General features: G+C 38.5%; 1 protein-coding gene across 1 annotated transcript in view; it reads right to left on the bottom strand.

Moving 5' to 3' along the window:
* The window catches only part of LOC126162697 (Werner Syndrome-like exonuclease), a 54053-nt gene extending 29155 nt beyond the window's left edge, over window positions 1-24898 (bottom strand). The window contains exons 1-4 of the mRNA XM_049919350.1: window positions 24390-24898; window positions 24089-24189; window positions 18459-18591; window positions 6559-6644 (exon numbers count right to left, since the gene is read on the bottom strand). Coding sequence (XP_049775307.1) covers window positions 6559-6644; window positions 18459-18591; window positions 24089-24189; window positions 24390-24443 — 374 coding nt within the window. The 5' untranslated portion in view covers window positions 24444-24898. The remainder of the gene's footprint in view (window positions 1-6558; window positions 6645-18458; window positions 18592-24088; window positions 24190-24389) is intronic.
* Window positions 24899-26418: the final 1520 nt, after the last annotated feature.

Here is a 26418-nt window from a genome sequence, read left to right as displayed (position 1 = left end):
CAAGCCAAACAACATTATCCTGTACAGGGAAAATACTGCAATGATTGATAATGTAAAAGCTAGAATGGTGTTTGGATTAATTAACACTCAACCAAAGTCTGAATCTGACTTCAGTACAGGCAAAGTGACAATATACAATTTAACAAGAAACATTAACTGTTGCATTTTTTTCATTAAGCATATGACAAAGAGCAAACAAACTTATAATCTCAAAAACTGGAAAAGATTAACAAAACAACAGAGTTCCTACAAAGCAGCTGTAGTTTTGTAACAGAAAGAATGATGTTACACAATCAAAATTTAAATATTTGTTACTGATTAATGAAAACCACCTCAGCAGTATTATTACATGTTATGAATGGTTTCATTCATAGAACATCTTCAGGCTGTCAAATTGTGCTAAGGTTCTATGAATGAAACCAATAATACTGCAATACTTGTGTAATAATACAGCTGAGGTGGTTTACATTTAACATTAACATTGGTGTCTGCTGAGGTGCTCAATATGATCAAGATATTTAAATACTTGGTCCGAGATACCTTACTTTACATAATTTATACACTGAAACTTGTGTGAGTCACTGATAAAATTTGAACAGTAACAACTTTTCCTAATGACCAATGCTATATTGGGATCTTTCAATAAAAATTATTTATAATAATCACATAATGTTTGTATCATCACTGCCTGTTGCTCCTATCCATCCATTTTCAGTTTTAAAATTTTGCTCATGTAATTAATTTACTGTAAGAAATTTGCACAATCAGTTTGTGTACTTGCTTAATATACACAGAACTGACCAGTGATTGCCATCATTCAACTAGTAATTTCACCAGCTGTTACAAGCAAATAGCCAGGATTTTGTTAAAGGGGGGGACGGGGGAGGGTCTGATTTCTTAAAGAAGACCTTAGAAAGGCTCGTATTACTTCATTCTATTCTCAAAACACATTTATTTATTAATTTTATGTACATAATTTGCTTTTGGGAAACATTCACGCAAATAGTATTTTGTCTATAAATTTAAGCAGGAGAATCTCTACCTAAAAAAGTAAAACATATAATACCTATTCAATTAAATATTTTTGTCAAAAAATAAAGAACAATTGCCTTCAGTCACAGTTGTGATTTTATTTCAATCCATGATGCATTTCGAGTCCTGGGGGCTTATTTTCAGGTGCTTAGAAAATGCAACAAACAGAAGCCAGAAAGAATAAGCTTTTCTACAAATTACTCGGAGTACAAAGGTGACATCACAGGAAGGGCGATGGCTTGGTTGTTGGCTGGCAATGTAACTTGGACTCATGTCACTATCAGATGAGCTCATGTGAAGAAGCTGCAAGGCACAGCAACGTGGTTGTGGGGACCATATACAGTTACATATAAGGCCCCAAAGTGTGGTGGCTAGAAGTGCCAATGTGGAAGGGACAACGCAGCCTGTTGCACAGATAAAAGGTGGGGCAGTGTAGCTTGCGAGAGATTTCAGTACAGGCAGAGGTCCAGGAGGGACGTCTGCATAGGTCAGGCCTTGGGCTTGGACTTTTAGTATTTGCTCTAGATCTGGTCACACTCATGCTTGGTCACATAGTCCATGGGATTTTGCAATCAGGAGTAGTGTACTTTTATTCAAATCATTATACAATTCTTGTTCAGATGAGCGACTAAAGGTCGTAGTTATTCAAGTCTTGTCTTTGTCTGATTATTTGCCAACCGAGTTCTTTCAAACTTCCAGTTAGCTATCTTTATGTTAGTTGTCTGGACAGACCTCCAGTCTCCAGTGTCATTGAGCGTCTAAGGTTAATTCTGGTCCTGGTAAGATTACAATAGTATATTACAAAGTGGCACACTGTGAATATAAGTTCACAAAACTAAGACAAATCGAAAGATAACTTTATGTTTCCAGTACTGGATAGATGGTTTTGAAGCACAGTGTAAGTAAACATGTTTCTTTGCATTTATACTCTTATGTATATGTATGTTGTTATGTATACGTATGTTTACCCATACTGTGCTTTAAAACATCTACCCACTACTGGAAACAGTACGGTATTTTTCGATTTGTCTTAGTTTTGTAAACTTATATTCACAGTGTGCCACTTTGTAACATACTATTGTAAACTTACCAGGACCAGAATTAACTTAAATCTGAGAGAGAGGGGGAAAAAAAACCAACGATGCGGACTGTGAAAGCACATTGAAGGTGAGTCCCCAGGGCTCGAAATGCATCATGCATTGAAACAAAATCACAAATGTGACTGAAGGTGGTTTTTCCTTATTTTACTAAAGTAATACAGTCACAGGACAAACACTGACAACTATGGGTAAAGTAAAGCAAAATATTTGTTTGACAATATGATAACTTCACTCTACTGATAAATGAATTAAAATTTGAATATAATGTATTACTTCATTGCTAACAAAACACAGCTCAGTCTTCTGATATAAGGTTGACTACCACAGAGCAGAAGAATCTTAATGTTGGGTTGAATAATGTGAATAACATATAAAGTGAAATGGGCTCATAACTTTTTTGACAATGATTATCTTCTTCCTACAGTCCCATATTCAAACTTATGACTTGTCTGAAACAAAGTCAGAATTTCTTCAGCACATCAAAGCATCTCATCTTCCTCAATTCACTATGTGATCAAAAGTATCCGGACATCCCCAAAAACATAAGTTTTTCATATTAGGTGCATTGTGCTGCCACCTGCTGCCAGGTGCTCCATATCAGTGACCTCAGTAGTCCTTAGACATCGTGAGAGAGCAGAATTGGGTGCTCTGCGGAACTCATGGACTTCAAACTTGGTCAGGTGATTGGGTGTCACTTGTGTCATATGTCTGTATGCGAGATTTCCGCACTCCTAAACATCCCTAGGCCCACTGTTTCTGATTTGATAGTGAAGTGGAAACTTGAAGGGACACGTACAGCACGAAAGTGTACAGCCCGACCTCGTCTGTTGACTGACAGAGACCACAGACAGTTGAAGAGGGTCATAACGTGTAATAGGCAGACATCTATCCAGATCATCAACAGGAATTCCAAACTGCATCAGGATCCACTGCAAGTACTATGACAGTTAGGCGGGAGGTGAGAAAACTTGGATTTCATGGTCGAGCAGCTGCTCACAAGCCACACATCATGCTGGTAAATGCCAAACGATGCCTCGCATGGTGTAAGGAGTGTAAACATTGAACGACTGAACAGTGGAAAAATGTTGTGTGGAGTGACAAATCATGCTACACAATGTAACAATATGATGGCAGGGTATGGGTATGGCGAATGCCCAGTGAACGTCATCTGCCAGTGTGTGTAGTGCCAACAGTAAAATTCAGAGGCTGTGGTGTTTTGGTGTGGTCATGTTTTTCATGGAGGGCGCTTGCACCCCTTGTTGTTTTTTCATGGCACTATCACAGCGCAGCCCTTCATTGATGTTTTAAGCAGCTTCTTGCTTCCCACTGTTGAAGAGCAATTCAGGGATGACGATTGCTCTCTTTCAACACAATCAAGCACCTGTTCATAATGCAAGGCCTGTGGCAGAGTGGTTACGCGGCAATAGCATCCCTGCAATGGCCTGGCCTGCACAGAGTCCTGACCTGAATCCTACAGAACACCTTTGGGATGTTTTGGAATGCCTACTTCGTGCCAGGCCTCACCGACCAACATTGATACCTCTCCTCAGTGCAGCATTCCATGAAGAATGGGCTGCCATTCCCCAAGAAACCTCCCAGCACCTGACTGAACGTGTGCCTGAGAGAGTGGAAGCTATCATCACGGCTAAGAGTGGGCCAACACGGCGCAATTAGCTCGTATGAATTCAAGCAGCCCACTGAAAAAATCTTTTACAAACAAACAAGATAAAGAATGTATTGTCATCAAATACCTCTTCTGTTCTTTGCAAACCAGTCTCCATCATTCCGAATCGGAACCATACTTTAGTACCACCTGGATGACCAAATTTGGGCTAATAGTGATGGAATTATGAGCAAATTTTTTAAAGAAATGAAACCTCAGCACTTGCGTGATATTTTTGTTGATCAGCACAATCTGTGGACAACGCAGTCAAATCCTGTTGTACTTTTATGCACTGATTTTTGCTTAATGTTACTAGCAATGATGTTTGCCACTCTGCTGCCTTGTGGAATACTTAAATATTTCAACACTTCAAGTTCTACGAGTCCACAAATAACAACTCCACTGCTAACATTAAACTACTAAAGATAGGTTATTAGGCTAATATAGCAGTGCATATATTTATCATAACACTAATGGACAAATCAAAATCAGTTTTCTTCTTTCTGTAATTATAAGCTATGAGAACAGCTAACTGCACAAAAATAATAAATGGCGGCACTTACATTATGTTACAATGCAACTAAGAACTGAAATGATTAACAAAACAAAAACCGAAGTCAAATAAGGCCAACAAGGTAAAACAGTTGGTCTTGGCTAAAGTAGGGATAGGTACAAGCCGATAAAGCTATCAATATATCGATAATTAAAATCTATCAATAGCCATGTTGCCTATCGATAGTGCGAAAATCAGAACAAAAGGGACGATCAAGAAGTTTCGATTCAATGGCTGTGTAGTCCAGAATCAGTATGCCACTTAGGCAAACTTGTCGTGGGCGCTGGGACAATCATCCCACCAAAGCACCACGTTTAAGATACCTGTTTGGTAAAACACTGTGTTCTGCTATGTCAAGAAGTCTGTAACAGCCTGCTGCACATTCTCGTCCGAAAGGCATTGTCAACCCTTCAAGGCCTTTTTTTAAGGGATCGAAAGTGTGACAATGGCATTAGGAGATATCAGAACTATAGCACGGGTACTCAAGTGTCTCCCACTCAAGTTGGTGTAACTTCTTCCTTATATTTTGCAATATGGGGATGTGCATTGTCATGAAGCAGCAGCACCCCCTGTCACACCATTCCACAATGGTGCTTTCTGACAGACATGCTGCCCCACACATATTCTTCATTCTCCAATGGTTGTCTACCAGTATCTGTCCTTCAGCAGTCAATAAAAGAATAACAGCATGTTGGTCGTGTTTGGATGCATTTGGCAGTAACGTCGTCACAGTTCACGTTTCCGCATTTACCGCATGCACTTTGGAAAGCCCCAAATGCCAGACTGACCTTCTGTCTACAAGCCAGTGCTTATATACACATATCAGAGTCTTGCTTATTTCATTTACTCTGCAGTAACACCATCAAATGGAAACTTTTTGACTGCCTCATATATCTTTCAATTTCATCACACAACAACTAGGTCTTGTGTAATTAATTTAGGTGATTAGGAGGGGGAAGGGGGCGTCTGAACCCCAGCAACTCCCCCCCCCCCCCCTTGGGCTACGTCCTTGGCTGTTATAATCTGTGATCAGAATTTAGGTGAACTCTGATTTATAACATGCTCATTTGTAGTATTGGCTGGATGTAACAGTCAACTTGGCCTCACCAACATGAGTGTGAATTGCTCTGGAAACATCATAAGTTATCAAAGATTCCTCCACATAAACGCATACAAAATAAATCATAATCAGTCAAACAGAGACCAATCAGAGTTGTGTTCTGGATGATTAGCTGGCTCTGAATTTACACTGGGCCACCAATTTAACAAAACAGGTAATCAAAGCATGCTTTACAGTACTATACACTGATGAGCCAAAATATTATGACCAATGCCCACTGCAATGTTGGATACCACATGGTGGCATTCCAGGCATGTGATGCAATAACAAAAGTATGTAAGTGGAGCGGACTTGGATGGGGGATCATCCTAGCGAAAATATGGGGTGCAAATGGGGAAATCCATCGAGATAAGTGCCTTTGACAAATGGCAGATTATTATTATGCAGAGCCTGTGAATGATATCACTTGCTACTGTTGTGATCCTCTACGGAAAGAGGTAGGAGGACACTGAAACTATGGTTTAATGTCCACCACTCTTAACAGAACATGTGGTCTGGAGGCTTGTCTGCTCTGTAAAGTAGGATAGATCATGGTCTCTGGCATCTCTGCCAAAAGAGCACAATGCTGATGCACACACAGGCGTTTCAGAGCACACTGTTCACCATACATTGCTGAACACGGAGCTCTGCAGCAGACACCCCTATGCGTTCACATGCCGACCCAACAACATCATCAATTACAATTGCAGTGGGCATGGGACCATCTGGATTTGACCATTGGTTAATGGAAACATGTTGGCTCTTCGGGTGAAGCACGTTTTTGCTACACTAGGTCGATGGTAGTCTCCACGTCCTCTCTTCATTCCAAAAACAGACAAATAAGCTATTAAGCAGATGGGAGTAATGTTTTGGTCTTTAGTGTATAATTTTCCTAGTTGACTGTATACAATATACAATTATTGTGAGACGTATATTACACATCACACAAGAATGATAGATGGCTCTAGATTCTGCAGCTTTATACAGAACTCCCCAGAAAAAAAGGGAGTTTCTGTTGGCCTTATAAAGATTTTATATTTACTGGAAAATATAAAGGAATTTAATCACATATTTCAGTCTAAAGAGCTCATAACAAATTTTAATACTATACCTCTTAATGTTGAGTCCAGCCAATCTTACTTTAGGGTGATTAAGGAAATGTACAAGAGCCACAGGAATATTTCTCATCTGGCTGACCTTTGAAAAACAAATAGCGTTGTTACTGATCACATTCACATTTAAAATATTCACTGGTACAACTACTCAACACTACCTAAAGGCTAGAAGAATGACTGCTTTAACACATCAAAACTACATTTAGCACATTAATATCTATGTGGGCCACAACTGTTCTGCAACATGTTCATGGTAAACAAATATGTCACAGTTGTAGAATACTTTTATTAACCAAAGTCTTGCACAATAGAAGTCACAATACATTACCACGGTTTCGGGGTCTTAGCCCCATCATCAGGTGTACCTGAAATCAGAAGTAAAACAACAGTTGTAAATTTAGTCCATTAAACAATTAATAAATAAAAAAAAAATTAAATATTAACATTTAGAAACTCAAAATCAGATAAAATTATTTTTTAAAAAAATCACCTACTTAGAAGTAGTTCGACATTATGTTCCTGCCCAAACAACTAGTAGGAAAACATCTACCATAGACGGATCATCAAATAACATCCCAAATTGTGGCTACAAAGAAACATAACTTCTTGTCACAGCCTGCGAAAATGGCTCTTGTCCCAAAGTTGCCACTGGGAATGCATGTTGTCTATAAAAGTAAAGCCACCATAGGACTAGAGATGGGAGTCATGAGCTAGCCCAAAGTTGAACTAAGCAATGACCTTGCACTGCAGAAAGAGCAAATAGGCTTACAATCTGATACAGTGAGCCACAAGAAAATGCCTTCTTTCATGGCCAACACTAACCAAATGCTGTGTGACCTGTGTGGCTACAGCAAGCAGACTGAGCAGTAATGCTGTGGGTCATAATCATGGTAAAGGCGCTGTGTTATGCATCCCTTTCACGGTGATTACCACGAAAACATTCCACAGTGTTACTGCTCAGTCTGCTTGCTATAGCCGCATGGGTCACATGGGCGCGCTGTATCAGTGGGCTAGCTTGTGACTTCTACCTAATGTCCTAGGACGACTACGGTATTTTCATAGACTGCATACATTCCCAGTGGCAAGTTTGGTGTAAGAGGCATTTTCACAGGCAGCAAATGAAAGTTGAGGTTCTTTGCAGCCAAAATTTGGGATGTTATTTGATGGTTCACCTATAGTAGATGTATGCCTGCTAGTTGTTTGGGCATGTATGTGACGTCCTACTACTGCTAGGCAGGCTATTTTATAATCATTTTATCTTATTTTTCTGTTTTTAAATGTAAATCTTTAATTTTTAAAAATTTCTTAATGTTTAATGGAGTAGGTTACAACTGTTTTTTTACTTCACATTTGATGATGGAGGCTACGATCCCAAAACCATGGTAGTGTACTGCGATTTCTTTTGTGCACGACTTTGGCCAATGAAAGTATTTTACAACTGTGGCAGATTTGTTTACCATGAGCAATTGTTATAGGGTTCTAAAATTTGAATTTACTGAAGGAAATATGGCCAGCTTCTGGTAGCTCCAGTCCACAAAATATCAAATTTTGTCAGATGGCACAAGGGGCCAGCATCTCACTTGAACCTGCCATTCACAACATGTTGTTTTCAGCAGGCAGTCAAGTTAAGACTTTGCTATTCAAGCTCCTAACACAGGTAATATGTGCCACTGCTTTTAAATCTGTGAAGACCTACGTATCATCAAGGATCATAATTATAATTCAGCTAAGAGATGAATATTGTAGCAAATGTTCCATAAAACAGCCCTCTAGCCATCACCTTTGAACTACTGACTAACACATGGAACCATTATGTATGTAGTTGGTTGCTATTGCATTGTACCAGTTGAAAAGTAAATTTCAGTGTTTAATGTTTACCCACAAAACATTACAAGGAGATAATCGCATATAATTCCTCTCTGTTTATTTTATTGCCTTTAAAATTAATTGTCTTGACAGTACATGTGTTTGTCGTTCCCACTTTATAGCCTGAAGCAAACTGTCCAAGTGAGGAAACACTACTAACTCTCCAAATAGACGCCCCTGACTCATTCTGCAGTAGCATTGTTGAAACACCAAACTTCAAATCAAGTTTATGGATAGTTGACAATCTTCAAATTGATCACACTTTAATGGAAAAAGTGACTTTGTTGGCATTGCAGGGATCCTGAGAATGAAGATGGCCTTCTCTTCAGGCACAACCAATTTAATTGTGGTTTCAATTACTTTCCACTAAATTTCCACCACAAGCCTCATTTCAATATACAATCTGGGTATCCCCCCCCCACACACACACAAAAAAAAAACGGCCCAAGTACAACATATAGCATTTTCTCTTTTTTTTCACTATTTGCTGTATTCAAATTTATGTCTGTGTCATGGTGTAACATCCATTTGCAACAGTGAGGTGTATGGAAGGTGTCTACAATGAAAGCTTATTCTGCACAACTGCTCTATTAGCAGCTGAAAAGAAGTGGATTTCGAATGGGAACCACAAACATTTGATGACAAGTCAACGGAATCCTCCACCTGAAAACACGTCTGCTATGCCAAACATGGCATTAGTGACAGTATGTATGTTATGTGATAGGAATCTCTTGTTGATGCACTTAACTTGAACGCCTGGTGAGTGAGTGAGAGATTCCTACTTGCCTGATTAAGGTGTTCGTATGAATGTGAATGTGACCACTCCCAAGGAAACAATAAAAACACAATAGTTTGTCACATAAGCTGCAACAAATGAATGCAACAGTTTCACAATTAAAGTCTTCCCTGTGGTCTGTCAAATCATGTTTTTAAGGTTTTTGAAATTGTGTTCCATTTTGTACTTTTTGACTCCTGAATTTTTCATTACTGTGAGACATCTATGTGCTACCTCGCCTCCTCTCAGTGTTCATCACATTTACTTGTGATGGTAATGTATTCTTGCCATGACTCATAGTCTATAACCAGTGTATAGTATGACAATTGCCAAGACTACAGAAAGAGAACAAACATTTCAATGCCTGGATGGACAGTTCATAATTTTGTGAAAATAAATAAATAAATAAAAATAAATGTCATGAAAGAGCTTTGAACCCAGGCGATCCCGCTAGCAGACAAACACCTTGACAACTTAACCACAATGCCGTAGGTATTTCATAGTGCTCACTGTTGCACTTGTTAACTTTGGATCATTCACTGTTCCTATTTGCTTTTTTTCACACTTCATTACACCTTCTTCCTGTTTTCATGCTTCATCTGTGTTCAATTTTTGATGGACTATCACTGAGTCATCTTACCACTAAATCTGAGGGGGGTGTGGTGAGGAGTTTCCCTTGTTAAGTATCCTTGTTTGTCTCTTTACAGAGTTGAAATGTAATTGTTTCTTTCTTCTTCACATTTCTTTTACATTGCAGCCTTTTCTCAGCATATTTATTGGTTACTGGAAATAAATGAATAACTAACAGACTAAATTTTCAGAAGTTACGTGTGTCATTGATTTAAAAAATGAAGAAATTGAAAGAAACACAGCAGCAGGAATTACATGAAATAAAGAAGACTTTTTAGAGCCAAAAGCTATCTGGAGTCAGATGCCCAAACAGCCAGCCCAAATGTAGTGCACAGTTTACGGTAGAACCATACTGCATCTGTGGGGTGTCAAGGTGACAGAATAGTCACAACTGACCCGAGCAGATGATGAAAAGAGTGCTAACTGACAAATTAGAATTCCTGCATGAAACCTGCACACTGTAGTTGGATACTTCTTTTGAAATTTGGTTGTGATATCATATAAAGCCTCAACTTAAAACGGCAAATATTTCAATGTAGTAATAAGTACACATCACCATACTTTTATGCATTAGCATAAGAAATATATATTTATCACGAACATTATCTACACACCTCTAGAAAATATACATTACATTTTGGTCATGCTTGGGCCACCTCTTCATGCTCGACCACATCATTTCACACCACAGGAACTCAAAGTGGTTAAGCAGGAATTGGATCCATGCACACACAGGGAATCTGCCATCCATCAAGTAGCAGTTTGGATCTTCCCTCCCCACGGTACGGCATACTTGTGGAGACTATCAACAGCTAAACACAAGAATGATTCCAGATTGTTGTCCTATACCAGACATCGAGGATTTCACACCCATGGTCTGCGGTAAGAGCATTTTCTCTACACCGGGCCTTTTTTAGGGATTTTTACCAGATACCTGTGGCACTAGACAACATTCCCAAGACAGCTGTAAGCACTCCTTTTAGGCTGTTAGCCTTTCAGGCTATGTAATGCTGCTCAGATGTTCCAAAGATTTATGGCTGAGGTTATATGTGACTTGGATTATTGCTATGTATACATAGACTATGTTTTGCTCACGTCACCCTCAGAAGCTGAGCACCTGTCACACCTGTGACAACTCTTTACCCAAATGAAATTTTCACTCTGCAGTGGAGAGTGCGCTGATTTTAAATTTACTGGCAGATTAAAATTGTGTGCCAGACTGAGATTCAACGTTTGCCTTCTGCGGGCAAGTGCTCCAGATAGCTTTTGGCTCTAAAAAGTCTTCTTTATTTCATGTAATTCCTGCTGCTGTGCTTCTTTCAATTTCTTCATTTTTTTAATCAATGACACACTTAACTTCTCCATGTTTCGCAGGGGAACTACTGGGAAGTTTGGAATGTAGGAGACAAGGTACTGGCGAAAGTAAGATTGTGAGGATGGGTTGTGAGTTGTGCCTGGATAGCTTAGTTGGCAGAGCAATTGTCTGCGAAAGGCAAAGGTCCCGAGTTCGAGTCTCGGTCCAGCGCACAGTTTTAATCTGCCAGTAAGTTTCAACTCTTTGCTCATCTACATGAACATGGTCTCATTATTAATTCATCCAAATATGTCTTTGAGGCAGCAGATGTTCAATTTCTTGGCTACACCATTAATGCTCAAGGGACTCAGCCATCAAATACGCGCAATACTTGGTTTTCCATGACTTACAGCAATCAAGATACTATGATGCTTGCTCAGTGTCACGAACTATTATCATCATTTCATACGTAACCAACAACTGTCTTATGCCTCTGTATAAGGACTAATTTCTCATAACTTATCCTCTCGATTCTTACACGCTATGTACGTTGGCAGTAGTAGAATCATTCGGCAGTCAGCTTCAAATGCCGGTTTTCTAAATTTTCTCAGTAGTGTTCCTCAAAAAGAATGTTGCCTTCCCTCCAGGGATTCCTATTTGAGGCAAAGAGTTTGGGCCTTTGCCTTTACAAATGTCTGCTTGTGTCTGTGTATGTGCGGATGGATATGTATGTGTGTGCGAATGTATACCTGTCCTTTTTTCCCCCTAAGGTAAGTCTTTCTGCTCCCGGGATTGGAATGACTCCTTACCCTCTCCCTTAAAACCCACATCCTTTCGTCTTTCCCTCTCCTTCCCTCTTTCCTGATGAAGCAACGGTTTGTTGCGAAAGCTTGAATTTTGTGTGTATGTTTGTGTGTATCGACCTGCCAGCACTTTCGTTTGGTAAGTCACAAGAATATAATAACTCGCACCTATGGATTCGCATTCCATCAGGCCACATACATCTGTATGGATTAACTGTAAGACCTCATCAGATTTACTTTCACTAGTCTTAAAAGGTAGCCTCGGTTGTTTTCCTTTTATGCATATCTCACAAGGGTCCTTGGATACACTATAATTCTCTATTCCCTTTACCATATCCCTTATTAAAGACACACTCTTTCTATTTAGGTGTCCAAGTCTGCAGTGCCATAAAAAAACTTTCACTGAGTATACTGAGTGACTAACATTTCTATGCTTATGTTCAGTGGTATCCAACTTAAAAATACCCCTTTCGTTACTTGCTGTAGTTATAACTTTACCATTTTCGCTGATTCTCTTGCTCAGTGCATGTCAAAAGTGACTGTATTTCCCTTCTTCACAATTTCCCCTACATACAGTAGGTTAGTCGCAACAATTTTTACATAATGAACATCATGTGCTGTAACCGTATTGGGTTCACTATTTACACTTACTTGTAGGTCTAGTTTTCCAGCCAAATGACATTGGAGTTTGCTGCCATCAACAGTAGATATTCCCATATGAGTCTTATCTTTAACATCATAAAGAAGAGATCTGTCTTTAACAATATGCACAAATGCATTTGAGTCTAAAATCCATTCCAGTTGACAATCACCTACATCTCCAAAAGAATAAAAACACGAGAGTGCCTTACCTTTATTATTGGTCCCTCTCTCTCTGGACTATCGGCAACAAACCTCTTTTGCTGTGTGTCTGACCTTGGGTTTACTTTTTCTCTGACAATACGCCCCTTCTTCTGACATCTATAACACATCACTAATTTCTTCCTTTTGTTTTTTGAATAAAGAGCACATGCAGTTCCCTTTTCCAACACATGACAGCTCGAAGTACTCTTTACACCCTGTACGATTTTCTCTTTAATACTGTCACCCGTAATTGGTATACCTGAGCTTTCCAGTCCCATAATCATAGGCGCATACCTTTTGGGCAGTCCTACCAGCAGTAGTGTCCCTATCCATTCGTAAGCGATCTCAAACCCAACATTCCTCAGTCAGTTTTGCTGAAGTATTTGTCTACACTCTTGCATTTGTCCAGCTGAGTGGTAATTAACTCATGTAATAATACTAATTTTCTTGTAAGACCTCCATCCTCAAATGCACTTCGTAATTTGTCCTAGACTTCTTTCGCTGTCGCAGCTTTGAACATAATTCACTGAATCAACCAGTAACACCAACTTTGATTTTGCTTTCCTATCCTTACTTGAATAATTCTGATCTGTGGATTTCATTGTTCCATCAACTACATCCCACAGGTCGTCCAAACGTAAATACGCATCAACTGCAAATTTACACGTTGCATAGTTTTCGCGACCCATAAGTCTTTCAATCTGCAGAATTTGTGCCGCACCCATTTTAACGATATTTGATGTTTCTTAACATAAAGAACAATACCGAAGAATAATACAAAAGAGTTGCATTTATCTTGTAAGGATAACTCATACTTCACACATGTGGACTACTTGGAACTTTTCCAATACTTTTTAACTACTATATTATGGGTATACTTATTCCAAGTGCATCACTGGGCCCATAACCTATTAAGAGTCGACACAGTTAAATAAGTAATAATGAGAAAAAGACATTTAGTGCCCATAACTATATTTGCACTTCTGGGTAAAATACGTTGAACACAACAACCAAGGAACATTATATTACACACATAAAACTCAGAGTGTATAATAGCACCAGAGAGGTCTATTATATTTCACATGATGCACTTCGCCTCCATCTCACACGAAATATATTGATCACACAGTTCCAACAATATCCAAGGATTTCTATTAGGCCTTGTCATTTTACCTCTTTGTTCCTCTGCTGCCTTCACTATTTCATCTCTCAAAGCTACCCGTTCATCTCCTACAGTATTCCTTTCCCCTTTTCCAGTCAATCATTGTCTAATGCTCCCTCTGAAACTCTGAACCACCTCTGGTACTTTCAACCTATCCAAGTCCCATCTCCTTAATTTTCTACCTTTTTGCAATTTCTTCACTTGTAATCTACAGCTCACAGCCAATAAATCGTGATCACAGACCATATTTGTCGCTGGAAATGTTTTCCAGTTTAAAATCTGGTTCTGAAATCACTGTCTTACCATTATATAATCAATCTGATACCTTATGGTGTCTCCATGTCTCTTCCATATGTATAACCTACTTTAATAATTCCTAAACCAAGTGTTAGTACCAAGCATTCATCCCTTTCCCCCAGTCCATATTCACCTGCTAATTTTTGTTCTCTTTCTTTTCCTACTACCAAATTCCAGTTCCCCATAAGAATTAAATTTTCCTCTCCGTTCATTAAACCTTTTTTTTTTCTTCAATTTCTTCATCAGCAGAACTACTTGGCATATAAACTTGTACTACTGTTTTGGGTGTTGGATTTGTGTCTATCTTGGTCATGATGATGTGTTCACTACGCTATTCATAGCAGCTAACCCACATTCCTATTTTCTTATTCATTATTAGACCTACTCCTGCAATACATGTATTTGCTTTTTATATTTATTTATTTATTTATTTTCTGTCTACATAACAAAAAGTTTTTGGACACTGTCAGGAAAATTTAGATTACATTACTCATATACAGTAAAATATTTACATTCTTTCATGACAACATATGGATTAGACACATGTCTATACACATTATTTTTCAAAAGGGCACTACAAGTAGATTCCTCTATAGTGTAACACAATTTAGCTTATATTTATAATAGTACTGTACACATAATACAGTGTATAATTACTAATGATAGATCGGAGACATTGTCTATATACACTGTTTTCCAAGATGGCACTACAACTTTAAGTCCTCTATAGAGTAACAACACTTCCCTATTAATAATTGCTTCCTTCTACTCTTTAGCATATTTAGATTTACTTTCTTGAGTTCACAGGGTAGTGCATCGTAGAAAATTGCTCCCATTCTGTGTAGGCTGTGGTCTGTTGCCTTTTTATTGGTCACAATTCTATAAAAATTTTCCCTTCCCCGTCTATCATAGTTGTGTACATTACTGTTTCTTATATTAAATTCAAGATTTTGTTTCACGAACATGACTGTCTGCAGTATATACATGGAGTACACTGTAAGAATTTTATATTTTCTAAAGATGTCTCTACAAGGCTCCCCCTTCTTTACCTTGGCTACCATTCTTACTGCCTTTTTTTGTAATCTAAAAAGTCTATCTATATGAACTGCTGATGCCCCACCCCATATCTCAATACCATACTGAAGGTGCGGATGAATTAACCCAAAATATATTTGCCTTAAAGTATCATGGTCCAAGAAGGCCAAGACCCATTTCAGTAGATACACATTTCTACTGATTTTCTTGCAAATATTATCTACATGATCTTTCCATGATAAGCGTTCATCAACAATGATGCCCAAAAATTTATGTGATTTGCATATGCAAGACCCAATGGGGATGTAAATACAGTATCAGTTATGGCAGCATTATAACTGTGGATGAACTTCATTATTATCGTTTTGTCTTTATTTACAAGAAGCTTGTTTGCTGTAAGGTATGCGGACAGAGTATTGAAACTGATCTCGGTACTGTTAGCTGCAGACTGCGTATCACTGCCACAGCTGACGAAGGATATGTCATCGGCATAGCTTCCAACCACACAATTTTGGAGTTCAAATAAGTTATTTACATATACAAGGAACAGAAAAGGCCCTAGTATGCTTCCTTGAGGCACGCCACATTGAAGTGTCCTGAAGTTTGATTTGGTTGTTAGGAGCTGCTCATTATTTTGATAAGTTAGCTTTACACACTGTTTCCTGTCTTTCAAATAGGAGGCAAGTAGTTTCAAGGCTAGTCCTCTCAACCCGTATTCTTCTAGCTTACACAGAAGAAAGGTATGATTCACAGTATCAAAAGCTTTATTTATAACCCTGTACTTACTTAACCAGAAGTCCTGTTCCTCTCCCACTGAACTTCACTAATTCTCACTGTATCTAACTTCAACCTATCCATGTCCCTTTTTAAACTTTCTTGCCTGCCTGCCTGCCTCATTAAGGGATCTAACATTCCATGCCCCAGCTCGTACAGTGTCAGTTTTGTTTCTCCTGATGATGACATCCTCCCGAGTAGCCCCACTCGGATATCTGTATAGGGGACTATTTTACCTCCGTAATATTTTACCCAAGAGAATGCCATCATCATTTAACTATACAGTAGAGCTGCACAACATCAAGGAAAAGTAACAGCTGTAGTTTACACTTGCTTTCAGATGTACACAGGGTCAGCACAGCAAGGCCACATTGGTTGATGTTGCAAAACCAGATCCGTCAATCACCCAGGCTGTTGCCCCTGCGACTACCGATAGGTCTACTGCCCCTCTTCAGGAACCACATGTTTGTCAGTCTCTCAATAGATACCCCTCTGTTGAGGTAGCACCTGCGGTATGGCTATCTGTATTGTCAAGGCATGCAAGCACCCCACCAGAGTGGGGCCCATGGTTCGGGGGGAGGAGTCCCACTTCAGAGCTATGAAAAGCGAGTCAACACATGCTCATCTCAAGAACCACGATGTCATACTATTAATTCTGATATATTCTGAATTTCAGAGGTTCCTCCAAGTCATGGGTTGGTAGTGCAGATCGTGTGGTACTCACCTGACAAGTTCACACATCAGTGTGGGCTGCTACCGGGTGGTTGGACAGAGGCTCTGGAATAATACACTTAAAAGCACTGAATAAAAAGAACTACAGTTTGTAGTAAAAATAATAAGGGAGAATAGATATAATGGACTGGAATTGTAATGTACTGTTGCATGGTGTGATGCAGCGAGCAGAGCTCTTACAAGTTACCCAAATGTTACTAATAAAATTGAATACACATTATGAGGTAAGCCTTTGTAATTACTGGAATTTTACAAAAGTATTTAATTTGATCGCAGCTGTGTGTAAGGCATATAAGCGAGGTTCTAGGGTGGAGATGAATATAGTAATGTGGTCTGAGAAACAAAAGCCAAAAGTAAATAAGCAAATGAATCCTAGAAACACGCACATAATAAATTTGATTTTTCAGAAATACCCAATAATTTAAGATCTTTGTACAAAAAAATAGAGAACATCACACTGAACTCTTAACCATGGAGGCAAAATTCTACATAGATGTTATTTTCGTGCTTTATTTTGTAGTTGTTTAAATCACAACTTGCGTGAATGTGTGAAATGTTGGATAATTATAATGAGACCACTAGAACACCATACCCTGAAAACAATTTCATCAAACTCATTGCATGTCCTCTGTCCTCAAACATCTTAATTTTCCCTTAAGCGGTATAAATGTTGTAGAACGCAAGTACTTTATGATTAAAAGAGACCACTCACTGAAAAGCACAAGCGTTGAGCCGTTGAAAGGCAAACACAAAAGAAGGAAAACTTGCTTGTTTTCAGACTTATCCTTTGATGAGCTACAGTACAAACACATGCACATGCGCACACTCATGCTCAGGCATATGAGCATATACCCCTACATGGTGCCGGCTACACTCACAGGACAGTGTCAATGCTAAATGCTATTTTGTGGCAAGTGGGCTGACAGTGGGGGGTGGGGGTATAGTGTGGGGTGGGAGTAGAGAGTGGGGTGGGGTGGGTACAGATGGAGAGGTAGGTAGAAGGTAAGGAGAGGGATTGGGAGTGGGTGGCTAATAGCTCAAAGTGAGGCCAGTTTTCCAGTTAGGGATGTGGGAGGGTGGGATGGCAGCTATAGCTGTAACAGCCAGTGGGAAGCACTACAAGCTGAGGGGGTGCCACCCTGTAGCACCAGTCTCTGCGATTACGACTGGGCCATATGGTCTTCGAGGAACACCCATCCATCTGATCACAGTCATAACACCTTCCAGCAACCAACCTCCACATTTAATCTCCGAATCCACTCATCCCTCCTCACACATTCCTCCCATCAGAATTTTAATCTCAGGTAACTCGCAGTGCCCGCAACCTCCACCCAACAGTTCCCCTTTCCTCCACTGTCACTCCCTTCTGATTCATGACCCCACATAGCCTTCAGTGTGATGTGCTTCCTTTCTTAAAGCATGATAACAGTAGGAGACACCACATTACACAGACTTAAATGGCACAATGATTCCATTGTTTATTATAACTCTTGGCATTGAACATCTCTCACCATCCTACATCTGCATTGCAGCCACTCTAGAAATGCATCATCTTCTTTATATAATATAATACTGCTATTAATTTTTCTACTGAACTCTCACTAACGCTTTCAACAATTTTTTAAAGTAGCAACTGAGTTATTTAGCAAATTGTTCCAACAGCAACTATACAAGAAAATACTTACATGAAATAAGTGGCACACATTTTCATCATGACAAATCTGTATAAGTGATGTTTTCCCACTCCCTGTTTTGCTATTTACAGGCCACTCCATGTCAAACCCAACAACCATTTCATCTAGACTTCTCAGCATTTCCCTGAAATACAGGTACAATATTAATGAAATATTGAAAAATATGTGGAAAAATTGGGAATTAGACATCACTTTTTAAAACTCTGTGTCAGTGTCATATCCCATTATACAACTAGCTCTTTTCTTTTAGAGCGAACAACACAGAAAATAATCTTTTTAAACTGTCCATTACAAGTACTAGAAGAGCAAAAGATTATGCGTCTTGATACCTTACCTTTCAAATGTGACTATTTTCAAGGGGAGAAAAAAAAAAACACACACACACACACAAACTTAGCTGCAATTGTACAACAGCTGTTCGTGGAAAATGGGTCATTCGAAGTTTATGGAACCACCCATCTGCTTTCACCAGAGGTGAAACTGTGTTGTTCTGTATAACATCATGTGGTGCAGTGTATCTGAAAGGGAAAGTGTTTACAAAGGGTGTGTTGGAGTATGTGGTGGCCCTCTGTAGTGTGGAGTATTTATGTTTCTTGATTGTTTGTGAGGGCAGCATTGGAAGATATTTACTTGCATGTCTGGATGACCAGACATTATTGACGAAAGATAGCCGACTGAAATTGCTTTGAGATAAACTCGCTGAATGCGAATAATATCGCTTCAGCTGTGTTTGTATAGATTTACTACCTGTTGATGGCGTGAAAATTTTTGCCGGACCAGGACTCAAACTCAGATTTCCTGTTTATCGTGAGTGGTCACCTTAACCATTACGATATCTGTGCGCACCTCCTGGACTGACCCAAACTTCTGTGCATCATATGTCAACATCCCTATTCCATAGTCTGCTACATCCATCACTAAATGCTCGCAGCTCTACTCTGTGTTCCCACACCAGTCAGAATGAGACTACGAGGCATCAAGACCTATGATTATATCATCTTTTGTCCACACTGGTATTTCAATGTTTACTTGCACATCTGGATGAACAGACATTATTGGTGATAGAAAGCCATCCAATATTGCTCCAAAACAAATTCACTGAATGTGAATAACTTGTCTTCAGCTGTGTTACAGAGTTTTGGTTTAGATTAACTACTGATTGATGACATACGAAATAATTACAGATGGCTATCTATTGCCAACAATATCTGTTCATCCAGACATGCAGGTAAATGTTATATGCCACGGTGGAGAAAAGATGATAAAATCACAGATCTCAATTCCTTCTAGTCTCATTCTCACTGGAGCAGGAATACAGAGCATAGCTGTGAGCATTTAGTGACGAATGTAGCAGACTATGGTATTGGGTTGTAGACAGTGTGACGTATGGAAGTTTGCATCAGTCAGACAGATTGCACAGATAGCCCAGGTTTCGAGTGGGTGCGTTTCTGGATGAGGTATCGAATATATTGCTTCCCCCTACTTATACCTCCCGAGGAGATCACGAATGTAAAATTAGAGAGATTAGAGCGCGCATGGAGGCTTTCAGACAGTCGTTCTTCCCGCGAACCATACGCGACTGGAACAGGAAAGGGAGGTAATGACAATGGCACGTAAAGTGCCCTCCGCCGCACACCATTGGGTGGCTTGCGGAGTATAAATGTAGATGTAGATGTAGAAGGCAACCACTCGCGACAAGCGAGAAATATGGTTTGAGTCTCAGCCTGACATAAATTTTCACATGTTACTAATAGGTAATAAATCTATATCTAACACAGCTGAAGCCATGTTGTTCATATTCAGCGAATTTCAAATTTGGATTTATTAGTGCGATGTGTTGTTTACAGTTGACAATTTAATTTTATGTTTTGTTATTTGTTACTTATGGATATGACAATGAAGTTCACTAGCATGTCCCTGCATGCCGCAATGGTGGCGACCAGTTGACTGCAGTTAAATCCCTATCATTATTCTGTTTAATTGCTGAGTACATGAAGTGCTATGTTTGTGGAGAAGGAATGAGATTGATCAAAGTTGCTGCATCTCGGACTGGGGACCAGTATATGTAGCACTGTTGGTGGGACAATGTATGGCATTGGTTTCTGGTTTGAGAAGTCTTTACTGACCATTTGAGAGATTGCATTGATGTAGTATTATTTTTGTTATCACTAGATTGCTAGATTTATATACCGCCTGACTTTGGTAAAGATATTTTTTCTATTGTGGTATGTACTGTGTGTGTTTATGTCCATAATAGAGTTTCTTGTATATCGAAATTGTGTTAATGATTTTTTTTTTAATTTTTTGGTTGTGTTGTTAGTTGTAATTATGCTGGATTGTGATAGGTAGATACTGTGCAGTTTGTTTTATCTACATTCGTGAGGTTAAGTTTTTGATGTTGGTTATGTGAGCAAATTGTGGTTTTGTGTTACTGCGGATTTTGTTTTAGCTACATTGGTCAAGTGATATTTTCAGTATCAGATTTTGGACTTAAGTGTGGGTTTGTGGACTTAATTTGAGCTATATATGTCAAGGGAAATTTCCGATACCAATTTTTTTTTTATCGGTTTTTATTTTTTATTGTGGTTTTGTGGATTGTTGAGGATTTCATTTGCTTAATTTTTGTGTTTGTATGTCTTCATTACTAGGACAGCTGTATATTTAGTATACCCTCACCCAAAACCTCCTAATTCCCACGGTAGCCCTGTTGGTTTAACTGAATTTTTTAAATTACACATTTTTCATGTTATTTGTGTTTGTTCACGTGTGTAGTGAGTGACGTCATGGTCACCATATTGTATACACATGAAATGTGGGTTCTCCATCTTGGTAACATTATAGATCAAAGCTGACAGATGCTATCACAATCTTCAGTTTTGCCATGGAACACAGGTATCAGTGGCAACAGACAGTATAAAAGTAGTAGTAGGAATGTCTGATTGAATACTGAGTTGATGAATTATGGTGTTCTTCACGGATTGGCAATAGGATTGCTGCTCTTCATTTTGTCTGTATGATATGCCTTCAACAGTAGTTAATCACTTCATAATGTATGGATGTTGTACTTCACCCGTATAAATATAAACGTAACCAATGTATGAGAGTTACAAGTTTCAATAAATATGAGAGAGAGATTTCACCTAGAATAATTTATCTGTAAATGTCGATAACATGTCGTACATAACACAACCACATGATATCTGTCTTAAGCATGGAGACTTTGTTCTAATAGTAGAGTAACTACGATCAGGTTCAAATGACCATATGACGCTGACTGGCCTCCATGCCCTTGTCTGCCGATGACGTTATTTGTATGTGGTATGGAGGAGCACGGTGTTAGCAGACTCATCTCCTGGCAACTGAATGCTTTTCAGACCTTGACCCACTACTTCTCAATCACATAGGTCCTCTATTGGCCTCATGAGGATGAGTGCACTCCATTCCAGTGTTCCCAGTAAGAAGATGATGACTGGCAGTACCGGGAATTTAACCAGGTCCTCCATGTGGACAGACTCACTGACCACTCAGCGGACACAATTGTAGCAGAGAACTATAATTTCAAGAGTGTTGCAGTTTGTAAGTACGCAATACTGGAGTATTGTATCAAAAATTTCCCCAAAATAAGCAGCAGCAAATGCTCAAATAATAATGTCAATCTCCCCCTCCCCCTTACTTGAAATATCTGTTGTGATAATAGTCTGATATACAGCACAGTCAGAGGTTAAGGTCCAGGTGGAAGGCAATAGTATGGTTATGTGACTAGGGCCTCCCGTCGGCTAGACCATTCGCCGGGTGCAAGTCTTTTGATTTGACACCACTTCAGCAACTTTCGCGCAAATGGGGATGAAATGGCGATGATTAGGACAACATAACACCCAGTCCCTGACCAGAGAAAATCTCCGACCCGGCCAGGAATCGAACCCAGGCCCTTAAGATTGACATTCTGTCGCACTGACCACTCAGCTACCGGGGGCAGACAATAATATGGTCATTAATTGGTTAAACCAACAACTGTGAGCACAAAATCTTGGCTATAGTGACAAGAAGATCTGTAGTGTAGCCAGAAGTGTAGGTTCATCATTGGTGACATTTACTCACAGTATAGAACGCACAACATAGAAATCCTGCTATATGACTGGTTCAATCATTTCTATTTTTGAACAGAATATGTTGTTGGCAACAGTCACTTGATATTTAATAGTTTTCTTATGGATACCTAAAATCACAAGTCAAATTACAAAAGGGGGGAAGGGGGGAGAAGCAGCATAACTCTTGCCATTAATGTATCACAGCCTAATCCACATATGGTACACTCACTCGTCATACTGCATTACAGTATGGGAAAATTTAGTCCATGGCAAAAATATGTAGTCTACCGTAAACTTGTCTCCAAGACAAATGTGGAGAACTAAGTGCATTAACTTTGTGTTCATAATGTGTTTGTGACAATTATCTTATGTCCTTGAAATATGCATGTACTACTTTGTTAATAATAGATAGTCACTGTAAGAATATGGTCAACATGTGTCATCTTCATCTTGAAATTAACCACATGGATATCGTTATCTGAAAGGGATCTCCTAAATGCTGGAGCAAGTCTGTACGCAAATTACCACAGAAAACGGAAAACTTGTGAGTGAGGCACATTCAGAACAAAACTAAAAGATAAACTCATCATGTTCATACGGTGTAACATAATATTTAGAGGGCAGAAGGAAATTTTCCAAGCAAAAACATCATCAGTGTAGACAAATATATAAATTGAACAAACAATTGGCTACTATTATCTGCAGTTCTTTTTTCTTTTGTTTCTAATACTTAGTTATTTCTATTACTTAGTTAGTTATTTTCATGTTCCATGAATCATTTTGCACGATAAATTGTCATTATGTGGAATAACCCATTTTACATTAATATTAATTTGTACTCTAAACATCACCACCATATAACGTTGTCGCCCCCCCCCCCCCCCCGAAATTAAAACATGAAATACAGACTGAGTTAGCAATTACTACCCACCACCTTTAACACATTACAAACACAGCAATTCTTCTACAGAATATAAGGAGCTGTCAAGAAGAAACTTTTTCAATTTATTTTCAAATTTTATCTTGCTGTCTGTTAGACATCTCATATCACTGGGTAAGTAGTCAAAATTTTTGTTGCAGCATTGTACACCCCTTTCTGTGCTAAAGACAACCTTAATATTGAGTAATGAATGTCATTTCATCTTCTGGTATTGTAACTGTACTCACAGTTCCCTTCGAACTGTAGTGGATTATCTACAACAAATTTCCTGAGGGAATAAATATACTACGAAGCAGTAGTCAGAACGCAAACTCCTTAAACAGATGTCTACAAGATACACAAGAAATGCACATAAGCTCTGCACATTAAGTGGGCTTGACATAGTGGAATAGGTTATGTAGTGTGAATGAAGTGGCTGAGAGATGTAGCATACAATTTTTTAACAGAAAATTTAATAACTGTGGCGTATTTCTGTTTATAATTTGCTTAATTATTTCTCCACAATTTTAGGTACATAATATTTTCTAATATGTTCCAGTAAGATAAATGCTATTACCAAACAATGTGAATTTCAAAGACATAAGAATAATTACATAAGACTTTCACAAGCCATTCCACAGTCACCTACGGTTGCACAGTAGTTTATCTCTCCTTTAAAACGAAGAAATTCTGCTTCCTGTATTTCATCATTCCCCTGGAAAAAAAACGAAACTGCCATTAATTGTTAATCACAAATTTCCTGTCAGCTAAATAGGATGTTCCCATTCCACACATATTTGGGCGAAATCACTTTTAAATTTTTTGTTGGCGGACCAATATCAAACAGGTAATTAGATGCCACATATGATTCACCCAAGCAAATGCCTGTTAGTACTGTTTATATGTATTCCTTACCTTTTTAGAAAGCCACACTGGCACAGTGCGAACCCTGTTTTGTTCATTCGACATTGTGACCAGTTTATATATGGATAAAATGGCAAATTATGTTACTCTTGTTAACACACATTCCCTACGTAACTCATATTTTTCGCGCGCAAACCTGTAACAAAACAAAACTACAGATGTCAGTATAGCCAACACACACCGATGTCACAGAAACGTCTTGTGATAGTTTTTTTTTAATCAGTTACTGTTTTCCCTAAAAAGAGAAATCCAGAGGAAATTGCTATGTCGCTATCGTGGAATCGATTTTCAGTAACAGGCCCAAAAAAGAATTTTCTGTAGCAGAAATGTGTCTCTACCATGATGATAGAATTATACAAATAAAATTTTGTGCAGCGATATTTTTTACAGAATTATCTTTATGGGCCAGCTGTACAATCTCGGGTTGGAGCCAAGGAAATCCAAGGAAAGCCAACCGAGGAATAGGCTAACCATGGTTTAACTTGGAGCGGTACGACACCGTTCTATTCCCCTGTTAGCTATTCCCGCAATAGCGTTTCCGTCCAGTTAAGTTGGCAACAACTTAAGAGCATCCTGCATATTTTCGCGTACGTCATTTCACATTTACTGAAATGGGCGCTAATGACCTTAGCAGTTTTGCGCCCTAAAACCCCCCCAAAAAAAAAAAAAAAACATTTACTGAAGTTGTCGTCTGCAGAAATAGCGTGTCAACTGTGAGCGATAAGCGTTTCAGATTGCAAAATTATTCGTTTGAGTATATTTTCAGGCTGGTCATATTGTAGACGTCTTCAAGGGTGTAGTAGAAAAAACAAGAACTTCTGTGTTCTCATTCAATGAAAACATTTAACTAAGTTTGTACGGTACTTGCATGTATAACAGTGTAACAATCTATCGTCAAATTAGTTAAATGATCAGGTATTTGTTGTTTGACCAGTAAGAGATCTTTCTAGATTTCCGAATAAAGTATGGAACAAAAAATGTTCAACAGTTCCCAATCATAAACAACACCGGTCGACAGAGCAGCTATAACGGACGTATGAATTTTTTTCCGAGAAAGAAACACGTAAATATTATGCCTAGAAAAGGTAGCAGAGGCTATTAGATCAGTATCACACCATACGTGGATGTAAGTTCCAAGTTATGTTCGATGAAATTTACGATTTGATAAAGTTGTCAAGGGAAGGAAACCACAGACCACGTAGGGATATAATAGTTAGTTAGTTGGTAGCGTGTTCCATTGATCAATCGCACGGTACGATAGCCGTTATGATGTGGAACGTGTCAAGTGCACAAGAAATGCACATATGAAACAAAATTTTTTAATATATATATATATATATATATATATATATATATATATATATATATATATATATATATATATATATATATATATATATATATATATATATTACAATACAGAGTTAGAGATTAATATTTCTATTATTTAATGCATTCCCTTAAATGGCATAAAATGCATATACTATATTTATAGATTTATTTATTCCTATTCAAGAATTCATCTATGGTATAGAAGGAGCTGTCAAGGAGATATGATTTCAATTTATTTTTGAAGCTATTACTGCTGTCTGTCAGACACCTTATTTCATCTGTTAATTTGTCGAAAATTTTTATAGCAGCATTTTTTACCCCTTTCTGTGCCAAAGATAGGTTGAGCAAAGGATAGTGTAAGTCTTTCTTTTTTCTGGTATTATAATCATGAATATCACTGTTGTTTTCAAACTGGTCCATGTTGTTGAGAACAAATTTCATTAGTCGGTAGATGTATTGCGAGGCTGTTGTAAGAATTCTCAAGTTTTTAAAAAGATGCGTACAAGCTGTGCGACTATGAACCCCACACATTAGTCTAACCACTTTCTTTTGAACAGTGAATACTTTTTGTCTAAATATTGAGTTACCCCAAAATATTATTCCGTATGACATCAGAGAGTGAAAGTATGCAAAGTACGTTAGCTTACTAATTTCTATATCCTCAAAATAGGCAATTATTCTGATCGCA

This window comes from Schistocerca cancellata, chromosome 2 (genome assembly GCF_023864275.1).
Source record: "Schistocerca cancellata isolate TAMUIC-IGC-003103 chromosome 2, iqSchCanc2.1, whole genome shotgun sequence".
Classification (NCBI taxonomy): Eukaryota; Metazoa; Arthropoda; class Insecta; order Orthoptera; family Acrididae; genus Schistocerca; species Schistocerca cancellata.
This window is presented reverse-complemented; position numbering and strand designations above follow the sequence as displayed.